This window comes from Silurus aristotelis, assembly GCF_946808225.1.
Source record: "Silurus aristotelis genome assembly, chromosome: 22".
NCBI lineage: Eukaryota > Metazoa > Chordata > Actinopteri > Siluriformes > Siluridae > Silurus > Silurus aristotelis.
In genome coordinates, this window is record NC_139595.1 from 7,662,469 (window position 1) to 7,678,187 (window position 15,719).

The 15,719-nt window shown below is 36.3% G+C and overlaps 1 protein-coding gene across 1 annotated transcript in view; it reads right to left on the reverse strand.

Annotated features, from left to right (window-relative positions):
- The window catches only part of sema6ba (sema domain, transmembrane domain (TM), and cytoplasmic domain, (semaphorin) 6Ba), a 150,772-nt gene that overhangs the window by 65,250 nt on the left and 69,803 nt on the right, over positions 1-15,719 (reverse strand). The window contains exons 2-3 of the mRNA XM_083525650.1: positions 8,159-8,281; positions 2,741-2,855 (exon numbers count right to left, since the gene is read on the reverse strand). Of these exons, the coding sequence (XP_083381776.1) occupies positions 2,741-2,855; positions 8,159-8,264 (221 nt within the window). The 5' untranslated portion in view covers positions 8,265-8,281. The remainder of the gene's footprint in view (positions 1-2,740; positions 2,856-8,158; positions 8,282-15,719) is intronic.

A 15,719-nucleotide genomic window follows, 5' to 3' on the forward strand; every position in this document is an offset into this window, starting at 1 on the left:
CAATGCCGTGCAGCTCAGAACACAGGTGAGGTGCGTTTTTTCTTTTCTGTTCGGAAATTTCATTGGTCTAATGTTAAGGGGCTCAGTTTTTTGGCTTAAAGATGTAAAACCAGAAAAAACCCAGGTAAAATTCATAAATAAGCCGCTTCGTTGTTTAAGCCACGGGGTTCAAAACGTGGGAAAAAAGTAGCGGCTTATAGTCCGAAAAATACGGTAGTTGTTTATAGTTTATATAATTGTATATATAATATAATATATATTTATGTATGTATGTATAAGGTTTTATTTAAAAATGGTCTATTGCTTCTATTCTACATCATTTTGCATTTGACAGCAAAAAAAATGCTAGTTGCTTTTTCAGGGTTTTTTTTTTTTTCGGGGCACAAGACAGGTGCTTGTGTTTAAAGACAGTGGTCTAGACACATTTAAAAAATGCTGTCTCAGGCATTTTAAAATCTGACAACCTCCAAGACATAAGATAAACACTAGGGATTTGCATAATCTGAATAGGGAACGCAGAAAATAGATTTTTTTTTTGTGTCTCTGAAAAACTTTCCTTATAAAAACTTTTGGATTTTAAGTTGCCAAGCTTGAATATGGCCCTGTGGTTTTATATCGTGGGTTGTGACAAATATGCCTGCGCTGTTCTTCCTGAAATCCATGCAGCTCTCAGCCTCGTATATATATCCTGTCCGAAGACCTCACACTTTCTGGAAGGTGTTAACCGGTTTCTGCCAGCTTTTCCTGCCACCTCTAATTCTGCAACCCAAGTTGTAGTGTTTCTGCTGTCGGTAAGTAGACAAGAAGAGAGTGTTTTAGGAGCGTAAAGGGCAGGGGGCAAAGGCTGACTTCCTAACCCCCCTTTCTAAAGGGTTAACCCTTTGGACCCTGGTCTAAGCGGGACCACGTGTGAACTCTCCTGAGAGCTTAAAACCTCCTGTCAGCACTGGCTTTGAAGCGAGTGTGGTGTATTTCCAACACTGTTTAAGACACCCATTGGATGGAGTGCACACATAGATAGATACAACACACACACACACACACACACACACACACACACACACACACACAATGAAAGGAATAAAAAGCAGATGGGAAAAATTACTTTCAGAGTGGATAAGACCTCCTTTACATTATTGGATCTGGCGCTTATCACAGAAGTGCTTTTAGAGATCTCAAGTTGTAATGAAATTGTTCCACTGTGTAATTTTTCATTTCCATTTCAGACGGACCAGGACACCTGTCACTGCTGTTTAAATGAAAATCCTGTCTAGAATAAAATACTCATATATAAGATAGTAGGGGGAACATTAATAAGTCTGACATTTCCAAAGCAGCAAACGTACATTTTAAAAAGAGGCTTACATCCTCAAGCAATTTAATATTTGGGGGGAAAATAGGCATCGGTCCATTACGGGCCATCCTGTGTGTGAAGTGAGGTGAAGTATGCTGATGAAGTAGAGCTAAAAGGTGATTTCTACACAAAAAGATAAAAAGATATTCACCCAGACTTGCCTACATACATAACATCACAAATACAAATCAGAGTAATAACAAAGTTTGGAAAAGAAAAGAAATAGAAAACACAACCCTGCTAATATATATATATATATATATATATATATATATATATATATATATATATATATATATATATATATATATATATATATATATATATATATATATAAAAAATATGTAATGGTTTTAATGGTTATAACGGGGACTGCATTGGTTTTAATGAATATTCTAAAGGTTACTATAGGTCTCTATTAAAACTATATTTCCTTTGACTTCTGCCATTTTATGTCTACTGGATATCAATAAGAATTTGTTTATTTCATTATTTTATTTAAGCTTTGTTTCAGCTATCAGTGTTTTTTATTTTAGTAAATCTGTCCACTTGGCAGCTATCTCGACGCTCCCAGAAAGTTATCATATAATTTATCATATACTCTGGTCAACCATACAAGATCAGCCTCCAACATATTTGAATTGGGAAAAACCAATTGTATTATTGTATTATAACACCTGCGTAGGTTAATGGGTACAAATGATAAATGGCATGATGCTAAAGGACACATGACAATATTACATTTGGTCAGTGGGCAGCTGCTATCAGCCAGAGTGAGAACTAAGCTGAGCAGTTGAGGGTCAAGTGGTTGCTCAAGGGCCAAGCAGTGGTCCTCGGGTAGTCCTTGGATTTAAACGTGCTCAGAAAGTTAAGCACTGAAACACAGCTGCTTAATATTAGTGAGCATTTCATTGCATTTGATAGTCAAAAAAGGGCCCAGGCACTTCCCAGTAATCGTGTCTGTGCTCGGACTAAAGACTCTTTTTGCTTCTATTTAAAATGAAAATCAGGTATTCTACAGTCATTTATTTTACCTACTAGCTGGTTCTGCCTTGTTGCATGACAGCTGCCAACCAGGGAAAGTATTAAGCATCCAAATTTTAATTACTATTCCGAAAACACATTATGGGTAGTAACCAGTCTCAAAGGAGACTGCCTATCTCTTAAAAAATTAGCTAATACTGACTGACATGAAAAATGTATACCAGTACAGTACACCAAGCCTCAGCCTTCATGGTCTGCGCTCTTGGACTCATGGACATGCTATGACGGTATTTTTATTTACATTGTATTTTTGTATGTCTCACATATAAAAGATAATATTTTATATATAAAGAAAAGTTAAATGTTTTACTGTAAGATATCAAGGAAAACAGGTGAGGTTACCTGGCACCGATGTACAGTGTACGGTTGACCTTTAGAACTGTCTGAATGTACAGCGGCTCCTGCCGCATGTACGAGCGATGAGCTCGGCCAAGAAACACAGGGTAACGCCTGGCAACTGAGAGAGAGAGAGAGAGAGAGAGAGAGAGAGAGACAGAGAGAGAGAGAGAGAGAGAGAGAGAGAGAGAGAGAGAGAGAGAGAGAGAGAGAGTATGAATTAAGATTAAGAGGATTTCGAAAATGAAGTAAATAAAGAAACAGAAAGAGAATGAAAGATTGGGGATGTGGAAGATAAACAAAGAGGAAGAAATATTAGAAAGTCAAGAATCAAGATGATCCAGAGCACAAGAAAAACAAAAATACCTTACAAGAAATAGTTCAAGATAGTGTTTTAACCATTTAAAAATAAACTAAGAGAAAATGAGATGAAGAAACAAAAGGAGGAAGAGGACGGTGGTGAGAGTGATAAGCTATACATCACACTGGTTCTAGCAATGTGCCTCTAATCACACCTTTCACCAGGCATGACCGATGGAAACAAGACATGTGCCACGCTCAATGCCTTACACCTCGCCCTACTGCTGTTTCCCATTGTTAGAACTGTTGCACGCACATAATCACATGCACGCACACACACACACACACACACATACACACAAAACACACCATGCAATACAGCTGGAAATTTGTTGACACATTTTGCTTCCAGTCTCCATGTGCTTACATGTTTTACAGCAGAAACAGCTGTTGGCTTACAGCAAATAAACAACTCTCATTATTATTGCTGTATTGTAGCACTGGGAATATAATCAGGAAAATTTATGTTCTTAATAATTCAGTAGTATTGATTTATTATATGGATATAAACAATTGTTGCCAAAAATATTAAAAAGGTAAGACCAGTTATGTTTTTGCTATACACTGAAGACATTTGTGTTTGAGATTAAAATATGAATGAGGGACATTGATTAAAAACTTCAGTTTTCACTGTTAAACAACTAAGCAAATCATAGGTTTGGTGGCAGACCACCCAGTATTTAGTTTTAAAAAATTTTGAACAGATAGAATATATAAAGAACAAAAGAGGCACATTTGACTTTTCCAGCCATACATGCTCCTTCCTCAAACTCTTGTCACAAAGTTGAAGGCACACAATTGTATAATAAACCTTTTGATTTGGTAGCATTACATTTTCCCTTCAACAGGCCCAAACCTGTTCTAGCAATACCCCTGACAAGGCACAAAGGGAGCTCCATGAGTTGAATGGAGATAAGATGGAAGTACTATTACTAGGACCACATGCAGCTAGAAGTAAACAATCTGATTATGTAGGATCTCTGGATGATGTTTCCGTTTTAATGTGTACAGCAGTCAAAGACCTTGGTGTGATTATTAACCATAGTCTTTGAAAAATTTGAAATATGATGTTGTTACAGGATGCAGAAAAACTAGTTCATGCTTTTGTCGGATTAAGATAAGACTACTGCAATGCTTGGGTGTTTGAGTAAACGCATTAATAAGCTTCAGTTGGTCCAGAATGCAGCAGCAAGAGTCCTCACTAGATCTAGAAAATAACAGGAAGACCACATCACCCCTGTTTTAAAAAGTCTACACTATACTACTTGTCTTTTATACCAGAGATCCTTCATGATTGTGTAACCTTCTGGCTCTCCCTTTTAGTTATGATGCCACTTCTTGCCATAGTCCCCAACTGCACAGTATCCTTAACTTTTACACAACAATAAGGATACTTAATAATTCATATCCTTCTCTCCCTGTCACCAATTTTCTCTCTCTCTCTCTCTCTCTCTCTCTCTCTCTCTCTCTCTTGCTTTCTTTTTTTCTTTCTCTTGATCCTGAGGTTCCAGTGTCCTTTTTCCTGCCCCACTCCTCTTCTTGGATCTGCCCACTTCATCCCAGCCTGCCTCTGGATGGTGGCCACTCTGTGCAGCTGGGGATGGTTTCACATCAACGGCCTGGGGATTCATGAAATTATGGCATAACACAGGAGCTTTGAGGATGGATTTGGACTCTACTTAATGTCAACAGTCTGCTACATTGACTCAGGACTACAGGAAACGACAAGGAAAGGACTTCATTAAGGACAAAATTAAACTTGTAAAGAACATCTTATTCATTTTTTCTTACCACATTATCAGTGTAAAGCTGCCGAGACAATGTCCATTGTTAAAAGTGCTATACAAATAAACATTTATTGAATTGGATTCCTTCACCTTTACCCTGGCAAGTGTGTTGGTGATTGTTGTTTTTTTCTGCTTTTATATATAGCTCTCACAATGTTTTTGTTCCACTGCTTTTTCTACTTTCTTTACATGAGAAACCTAGGCCAAAAGTAGACATTCAGAGTTTTAATTGTTTAAACACTCAATATAACATGGCACATCTGGGCAACATGAAACTCTTCAAAGTCTTGCCAGTTGTAATATTTTTAAATACTTAAATAATGGCAGGTTTAAACAAAAGGTGCTATGTAAAATGCTATGTTTTAATACATTAATTTGTAAATGCCAGGACATAAAAGCTGAATTTCTGATCTGTTGTCTAGTATTTATCTTTTGTTCTAAACTTAAATGTTTTTAGTGTATAAACTAAAATATAAGTGGCTTTAAAATTAGTTTTAATGTTGCATAGGTACAAGTTTGCACAATCCTTTAAACTTTTTTAGTTACCACATAAATAGTGCAATCCATTCTGAATTAATGAAACCTACACAGGGAAATGCTCAAGCAATGTTTGTAGGGTCATTTCAAGCTGATGTGTTGAAAACTAACAGCTTTAAAATGCCTTTGGTAAAGGTCATTACTGGAAAAAACTACCGACATCATCTTTCCTCCCAATATTCTTCATTAAGTGAATAATAATATGATCGTGGCATTATGGTTACATTTAGTTGAATAATATTTAATTGTATGCAGCACATCAGCTTTTTTGCTCCCTTATTTTAAAGCAGCACACAGAATGCAACTAGCACAACACATGTTTATTGTAGTGGCTTATTAGGAGAATGACTAATTCTGATCATTTCGACAGGAACAACTAATTTACACTGGCTTGGAATGCACGACAAAGAGGCTTTTAAATCTTTTGTCTGACAATTATTTATATACAAAATAATTAAAAGAATACTCCAATATTTCAGTCTAATCTCTGTCCACATCATGGGCAGTGTGCTGCCAATTACAACAAGAAGTAATTTCATTATGTTTCACCACTAAGGATATCACCTGGTTACTTCCTCTTGCCTGCATGTATACATGACTGCCAAGTTCTTCCAACTTAGTTACATAGTGAGTATGATGTAGCATTTTCAATAAAAACTGCTGTCATATATCCATCTATTCTCTTCTTCTTCAGAGCAGATGTACACCATATGGAGATATCCTCTTGTGTCTACAGGCTACAGGTATACCCTTCCAAAGCTTAAAAAAAAAAAACAACCTCTTTTTGTATTCTTCCTTGTTGAACCATTAGCTTTATGGTAATCATCCCATCATAGCATTGCAAGCCTTGTCGATTGTGGGTCTCATTGGCAGACCTGGACAACTCACTGAGACAGGTCCGCCTCACTGTGCTCTATACATAGCCTTTGGTACTGGCCCATGACTAACATCACCATCTATTACATGCTTCATATTACTGATACACTGATCTAATTGTATAAAATGTATAGAAAGTAAGTAGGCTGCAGATTCCTGCTTGTGGCCCCAAAAATAATTGATAAGACCTTGGTTTCTGCTCCAGCATTTTTTTCTGGTGATTGGAACTTCCTTCACATTTCTTCAATTGAGAGCAAACTTGCTGTCTAAAACAGTTAAGAGATATAACATCCCTTTTAAGGTCACTTGTACCCATAGATTTAACTACACAAAGAAAGAGTCAAGAAAACAGAGTCTTAAAGACAAGATCTCCATACAAGTCTTTACAAAACTTTAGCAGGGTTTTCTGCTATTATTCTTTCTCTCCCTGGGAGGTCCCTCCTTTCAAACCTTTTAAAAATGTTGAACTGAAACAAGTGTCTGTAAACGGCATTGGTTTTTCTTTTATTGTGACCACTGGCAATTAGCCTGTCTAACATGTGTTGGTGGCCAGACAGCTCCAGGGTGACCTTGTGTTTAAATGCCAGATTTCTGCCCAAGGTCATGTGACTTTGTGTATGACCCTGTAGAAGTAATGAATGAGTACCTGCAGTTGGTTCCTTGCTGTGCTGCATACATAGCTTTTGGTACTATTTAGACTGGATAGGTGTCAACCAAATGTTAATCCTTTATTTAGGAAAGACCCAGTGGCCTAAAATCTTCTGAAGCAGAACTCTTATTTTGTTCGCCTCTTCAGAAATGGCATGGACCTAGTGAGAACTTAAAACGTTGTTTATTTAAATATTACTGCCGCAGGGTGTATGTCAAGAGTCATAGAACTACAATTACTATGATTTTTACTACACAAAAAAATAGGGATTCTTAGGTAGTTTTATCTAATGTCTCAACACTGGAAAAATACAGTAAAGATTAATTGTGGTTACTTACATTTTCTCTATTGTTTTGTGGCATTCGTGCATGAGCAGAGCCAAAACAGTGTACCTAATATATATAACCACAAATTTCATCTCTGAAAAAGTAATCCCTTAACAGAAAGTACAAATTATATCATTAAATTGTATAAAAAATACATTACAATAAAAAAAAAAAAAAACTGAACAGCTGTAAGTGAGATAAAAGGGGTTTTTGTTATTCACTCAGGAAAAATTTTTTCTTCTATAGTAATTGCACATAAGCTGCAGATTAAGTAGCGAGAGATTTGGCTGAGAAATGCTGGAGAATTGAATAAGGAGAAACAGAGAAAAGAAAAACTACTATTTAGGCCTAAATCTAAGTAAATACATTGTGTGCTGATCTCCAGGTATTTTTGAAGTCCTAGTTAACTGGGATGAGCTGTTTTGGATTTCCAGGAGCAGGGCTGACAACAATATTCCAGCATCATTATGCATGAAAACAGACAAGCATTTCATTTATGAAACAAAAATAACACTAAAATGACTAAACTGGTAAAATGTTGCCACTTATCGAATAAACAAATCCATTACCCTGTGCTTTTACACTCTGGGTGCAAAACATTGCAATCATATCACTCAAATCACAATATTTTTCATTATGTTGTGAAATTCAAAAACCATCTTTCGCTAATTAATTTTGTTCTTGCCCATTCTTGCCTGACAAATTTCAAATGTACAGTCCTATCCTTTTGGCTCATATGAGCTTGTTCTCAAATTCTTAGACGTCTCATGAGATTTTTCTTTACTGGTCACGGTTGAAATCCCGTTGGGCCCCGTCCAAATGTCACCCTTCAGCTGCTGTAATTGGTGGGGTAGAAGATGCGGATGGTGGAGGCGGGGAAGGGGCTTACCCTCAGCAGGGGTGGAGATTAAAGGGCCTGGTTCCTCTGGAAACGAGCAGGCAGCCAATTGGAGAACAGCCAATAGAATCAGGAGGAAGAAGGTGTGGGTTGTCATGATATCGGCTGCCAGAACTGTTTGGGACAAAAAGATGGATTGCAATGTTAGTGAAGTAGACATCCAAACACAAATACTCTATATGCATTTATTACACTGACTAGCACGTGCCGTTTCATGTAGCGCAGTCCATGTCCAGCCAAAATTACTTATACATATATTTCTTTTAATTATCTTAATTAAATTAAGCCAAAAGGCTACCTCACAGATATGGATTTGTTATAGAAGCAACTATTCTATACTGTGATTTAGATGTGGAGGGTAGAAACCAATCTTTTGCTCAGTCGTATAGACATTCAGTCATTATTCATCCATTCAACTTCAGATTTCTGGTGGATTCAGAGCCAGAAACACTGGGAGCAAGGCAGCAGCATAGTCTGGATGCGCTGCCAATCCATTGCAGGGTGGCATAGACACCTATTTGCACACTCGTTCACACTTTGGGGCAGACTGGAACGGCTAATCCATCTACCAGCATGTTCTAGGAGGTGGGAGGAGACCAGAAAAAGACACTGACTTGGGGAGAACACACAGAAAAGTAATCCCAATGAAGATTAACTCTCACTATCACCAATAATGAACAATTTAATCGATGATCTATAATAATTTTTCCATTGCCTGTTTAAAAGCAATGATTGATCCAAACTAGAAGCTGGGATTTGTGATTATCTGAAAACGGGTTTGTAGGGTTTGTAGACCCTGCTGAAACCTCAACCCATTACAGAATTCTGTTGGATCCCAATGGGTTTTTAACAGAGGTGGTAAGTAACAAAGTACAAATACTTTATTACTGTACTTAAGTAGATTTTTCTGGTATCAGTTCTTTATTTCACTATTTATTTTCTGACAAGACTTTCAATCATTACATTTTTACACAAATATCTGTACTTTCGATTTCTTAAATTTTAAAAACTGGCCCGTTACGTTAGTTTTAATCTATTTGGTGAAATTTTTTTGTCTTCTCACTGCACACCGTGTTCAGCCCATCAACCTGTGATCTGCCATGACGCACATAATTAACCCTTTGTGGTCGACAAATGCGGCGACACATTTTGTGGCATTTTTTCCTCATAACGATGAAAAAACTTAAATCTGCTTTCATTCGTACACACATAATAACAACAAATTGCTGTGCGTTTGTAAAATAAAGTAAACAGACAGGGGGCGCTCTCTGCCATCTCTCTTCACAGACACACAAATAAAACAACCCGAATCTCAGTAAAAAAGTTGCCACACAGGTATAATAAATACATGTATAGAAAGCTTGAAAGTTAACCAATTCACATTGAATACAAATATTTTCTGATTATGTAATCCATATTAAAGTTATGAGAGGTACAGTTTCTCTGGTATCACCTCATTAACCGTCCGTGTGGGAACATAGCAAAAGCTTTGTTTGAATTGACGTAATTCAATACATCATAATTACTTTTAAACTTTAACAAGAATATTTTGTCTTCATGCTCTATGTTGAGTTTGGTTTCACGAATAATAAACATACATTGCGTAAAGCATCAATATTTCATTATGCCCATGTTGATTAGAGTATAACATTTTTTTTGAAAGTATTCTTTTAAAGTACATTTGGAAAGGATAAAAATGTGCGATTAAGTGAATGATTAATCGTGAGTGAACTCACAGCAATCATGCAATTAATCACGATTAATTTTTTTTATCGAATGACAGCAATAATATGAAAATAATGTGACGTCCAATTATCAGCATGACAGTAAAACAGGTAGTAGTAATGGCTACTTTTTACTTAAGTACATGTCAAAGCCCAAACTTCTTTAATTTATCTTGAGTAAAAAAGAATAGTCAGAACTTTTACCCGATTATTTAAAAACATGACTCGCTGTACTTCTGCTTAAGTGAAGTGTACTTTTGCCACCACTGGTTTTTAATGCTCTGTAATGGTTACTAATGGCTTAACTAATGTTATTATAGTGGTAATTTATATATAATATATTTAAAAAAAATTCTAGTGTGTATAAGTTTATATTATTCTAAACCTTATGTTCATACTTTATAGCTATACTTATATTTATAATATACTTTATAATTGAATACTTTGTTTTTATTTTACTTTATTTTATTTTCATATTTAGTTTTATTTTTATGTTTACAGTCATAAAAAGCATTTCAATACATGTCGTACTATGTGAAAAATATAATGTAAAAATCGAATTTTGTAATTATCTAGCGGTCCCCAACCTTTTTTGCGCCACAGACAGGTTTAACGTCAGACGTTTTTGTTCATTTTGCTAGCTTGTGGGGTTTCAATTTAGCGGTAATGTATCATGTTTTACCAACCAGAGCAGCTTCTTTAAGAAGGTAGTGAATGTAGGTAAGACACGTGACCGAGGCATCTTGACATGCATCAAGAGTAAGTCATAGACAGATGTGGCGAAGAGAATCAGGTAATTTTCCAAAATAAAACATTGTTCAGAATCAGACAATAAATAAAACAGAAATAATTTAAGTTATGCAGATGTAGATTGACCCACGGACCGGTGCCGGTGACTCGACTTGACTTGACTTGACTACTGTTGAGGTCCATTACCTGATACATACTATAATAATTCATGCAATGGAATGTCTTGGTAAAGTTCATGGATTAAAGTTTAACATTGACCAATCAGCTGGTTGATAAACTAAATAATCAGCACTGTAATATTTGAAACTTACATATACAGAATACATACAAATATTCATCATCATCATCAGCAACAAACAGTACTGGTCTCCACTACCACAAATGTTCTGGGGCCAAAAATTCCAATGCCTTGTTCAGAGGGAAAAAAATCTAGGACAAGATATGAGCTATAAAAAAAACCGAATAATGTAGTTCATCAGGTCGAGACATACTAAAATGCAAATACTGACTATCAGACATAGGACACAATCCTTTTAATACATGTAATAAAATGACTGTATTAAACGACCAAGACTATGTAATAGTATTTCTCAGTGTTACTTATTAAAGACTTGTTTCTATACACCTTTACTATTTTAATTATGTTAATAAGCCAACAATGCACGTACTTCGCTTGGAAAGAATATAATAACCTGCCAATGAACCTTTGATTGTGCTTTCCAGTAAAAAAGAAAAAAAGCCTCTATGACTATGCTGATTCATCATATTAATAACGTGTAAGACATTTTAAACTTTAAAATATTCTGTTCAGATATGATCTTTTTGCCGTTCCCATTCGTTCCTTTATACGAAAATTCTTTGATATTTTAGACGAAATCTTTATGATAATATTCACAATATTTGAGCGATACTTTGACAATACTGTAACTAAATATGATCATGCCAATAAATTGACTCAGACATAATTAAGAAAGACAAAGAGCGACATGAGAGACACAGAGTTTAGAGAAGAAAGATTATTCTCTCTTATAATGCTTTGTTCTGTTTCAGAAGCAAAACAATGAAAAACGGCTGCAATTGAAACAAATTACGTCTTTGGTATTTGATGAGAATAACATCTGCGCTGACTGTACACGGATACGTTTGTGTGTGTGTGCTTGCATGTGGTGTATGCGCACATGTGTGTAACTGTAAAAATGCTAGACAACAGCTTTTATCTCGGGCAATCACTTTGCCAGAATGCTTCCAGATTGAAGGTGTGAAGTCCGCCTACTTCACAGACAACCCACGATTAAGAGTCTGAAGACAGACCACACACAGACACACACAGCAGTAATGATGAACAATTTCCTATTTAAGCAGAGGAAGGATGCCTGCTCTGAGTGACCAGTTCAAAAGGGCACGTAACAAGGGACGCCACTATCTGCTCATCACTTTTTTCCTTTTTTTTTACCCAGGTCCTTCCCTCCTCGTCATTCACATAGTAAATTCCTCTGCACATTGTTTAATTGCCTGATGATTTATGGCAGTTTGTCAAAGCTCCTTTTTTTCCAGCACATTACCCACGCGCGCAAACAGCAAACAGCAGTTTGGAACGCAGACGCACAGTCAACACGACATAACAAAAGACTTCAATCTACACACAGCTTCCCTGCTGCTGTATACCACATCTCTGAGGCTCCAAACACAAAGCCGACACAATCGATTATTTCTAATCAGCTGGACTGAATGAGGGGAGAGAAAAGAACGTATTATAGAGATTTGGAATTCACAGTCCCTAAGAGACAAATAGTGTAGACTTTTTCCTTTTCTCTCCTGTGTACCTAGATGTCTGGTGATTGATTATATGGTGGTGAAAAGAAAATTGGGGATCTGGGACAATACCAGAGTTATGTCTTACGTCTGGATACTACAGTATATACAACTCACTCCTGTTCACTTCCTTTAACAATTTTATCAAGGTTAAGGTTACAGGGAATACCATACTGGGTGAAGAATCCATCACAGGGCACTATTAGTCTACACAATCACACACTACCTTAGCAAATCCACCTCCTTTTTTGGAAGCTGGGAGAAAAAACATACACTGTGTGTTGTAATTAATTTTAAAATGATTACCCATATCTACCTTTTACCTGGACACAAATAGCATATGGTTTTCTTTATTTGATTTTCTTAATCCCATAATGGCTAATGATGCAAGATTGTCCACCCCACATGCCTGTGAGACCGTCTGTGCCTCCTTTTCTATCCACCTAGCCATCAAAACAGTTTTGAACTGTTGGTCTGTGGCCTATAATTAGCTGGCAAGTATGACAAATGATAGCTAGCCATTGAGTGAGATATTAATAGCAAATACTGCTGAACACAATGTTAGCAAAGATGACTAGCAATCTGGCGCATTGTTAGCGCAGAGCATGTTAGAATTATATACTCTAGGGTAAGTTATAATGTAATTAAAACCTGCATTTTACATGCAATTAAACTATTGTCCTTTCCCTTACACACAACCTATACCTATACACAAAGTTATGCTAGCAAACATGGCTTTAAAGATTGCTATATTTTTAGTGAACCAATAATGGCATATCTCTGCGTAATTACTCATAATGTTAGCTAACAGGATAATTATAAGCAAAATGCTGTGTTGAAGCAGCTGAATTAATGTTGGTGAACTAATATTAAAGCTATTGTGTTAGCAAAAATGCAAGCCTAAAGTTAGCTAGCAACCAAAACTAATGATCGGTATCTTTTTAATGAACTAATAATTGTGCATCCTCCTGCTAAAGCCATGATGCGAGCTAAGCTCAGTGGCAATTTGAATAATTACCACAGTATTGTGTTTAAGTAGGTTAGCTAATGTTGGTAATGTAAAAAAAATAATTTAACCAGAATTTTACCTTTTGCCCTGGTGGTAATTGTGACAGACACTTATTATGTGTGAGCTGTTATCTATTTGGATTTCCAATGTGAGAATATAGAACTATATTTCCAGCAACTCCATGACCTGAAGCACACAAAGAACATAATAAGTATAACACCATGGACCTGCTGTTTTAAAGTCTGTTAGCTTTATGATACAACACATTTTTAGCAGATGTAATAACAACACTGATTATGATTCGCTGGTGGAGATGATTATAGGTGTTGAGGATACATTTATATGATGCTGCGTTTATGCGCTTCTGTTTTATATAAAATGCCGTTTCAGATTGCTAATTTTTGTCAGATGCACCGCATGTATCTCTCTGGTTTCATATTGCATATGTTGCTCCTCAGCAGTGCAATGCCATATTATCTAGTGTTCCTTTTTTTCTAGCAGCCAATGCAATTATGAGTGTTCCAGAGAGATAAAACACAGAATAATGTAATTAAGGCATCCCTTCGGGGGTGGTCGAGCGAGGGAGAATGTGAGACATGACAGCGAGGATTTGAGACCAAGCGATCACCTGATGCATTCAGTAACGAGTTGCTAAATTAATAGCAACCCTACAAGGCTTATGCTTTATTATTTACTTACAGTTTCATAAGGCACAGAGGGAAGAATATGAAATTCTTACCCTTCTCATATGATGACTGTGTAATTATATACTGAGGAAAAGCAGTCAGTCAAACTCAAGAGAGATGAAATCAAAACAGGAAACCAACAAAAAAATGTCCCCTTGGATTCTTTGTCAAAAAATGTAAATGTGTGCAAAAGACAGACTGTGAGAAAGAAGTAAGAGAAAGACAGAGGGAGAAAAGAGAGACAGAGACAGGGAGAAACTTTATGGACAAGGGCTAACAAAGGAAACATATAAACAAAACAAAGGAACCAGAGGGCACACCAGGCTAACAAACACCATAAAATCTGTTAAAGAAAATACAAGTTGCTTGGAACTGTCCTCTAGTTCTCTCCTCCTTCACCTACTAGTCTCTCTATTCATCTTGCTGCCACCCGTTTACTGCTCTCTCAGCTCCTTTGCATGGAGGGTCGGTCACAGAGATCAAAGTTCATGTTGTTTTTTATTTTCTATCTATTAGGCTAGAACCTATGGCAGACAATTGCTAAGAGACCACAGTATGGACAATCACAGAAAATATTCCTGGGTTGAAGCATTTCTGTCTTATCGAAATCATAAAACTTGTTCCTCTGTGGCTGTGTGAAGGACACTAATAAGAACCACAGCAGGAAGCCCAAATGCCACCGCATTATAAAGGCTGAGCAAAACAGTCCTGAATGCAGTACTAACAGTCAGTCAGGGCTTAAGCACGGATGGACAGCATGCATATGAAATGCCATGTGTAATTTGTATTCAGTGGTCAAAAAGTTTTTCTGTTGACATGTAAACTGATATTCAAGCTGACAATGACACCAGAGTTGCTCTGTGACTAGAACTTCTTTGCAGCACCATTGTTAAGCCCCAGTTGACTTAGGCAGACTTAGAGAGGAGTTCAGAAACTACAAACTGCACAGTTTTTTCACACACTGGACATCAATTGATAAAGTTCTGAAATACTCTGTAAGCATAAAAGAATGCAAAATATCTTTTGCACACTTTAAACATTTTCTGACTTTGATGCATTATTATTATTATTATTATTATTATTATTATTATTATTATTAATTAGCACTAAATTATAGGATGCGCTGGATCAAGTGCTATTTTATAAGTCGGCAAATAAGGTACGGGATGAGTATAAAGTTTTTGATTTGTATTTCAGTCTTTTCATTCACGTATCATTTATTTTTGCATTAGACAATTTTTTTTTTATTTGGAAAATAATGACGCATTTATTTTAGATTGAAAAAAAATTGTTCCTTTAGTTTTCATTGTTTGTCTCTTGATGGTTTTAAGATGGTGATTTAGACACTACTGAAAGCCATGCAGCCGCCTAAGCATTAATACACACAGGTGATTTTAATAACAGGATATCAGCTCAAGGAGCTGCATAATCTGACTCTCAATATGCAGAACTTTCTTTGCGTAAATATAGATGTCACTTTTGAACTTAAAGTCACTTTTCGCCTTTTGTGAGAAATAAAACAAAAAGATCACTTAGTAGAGCAGCAAAACCGACTTCTGCACTAAATCCTA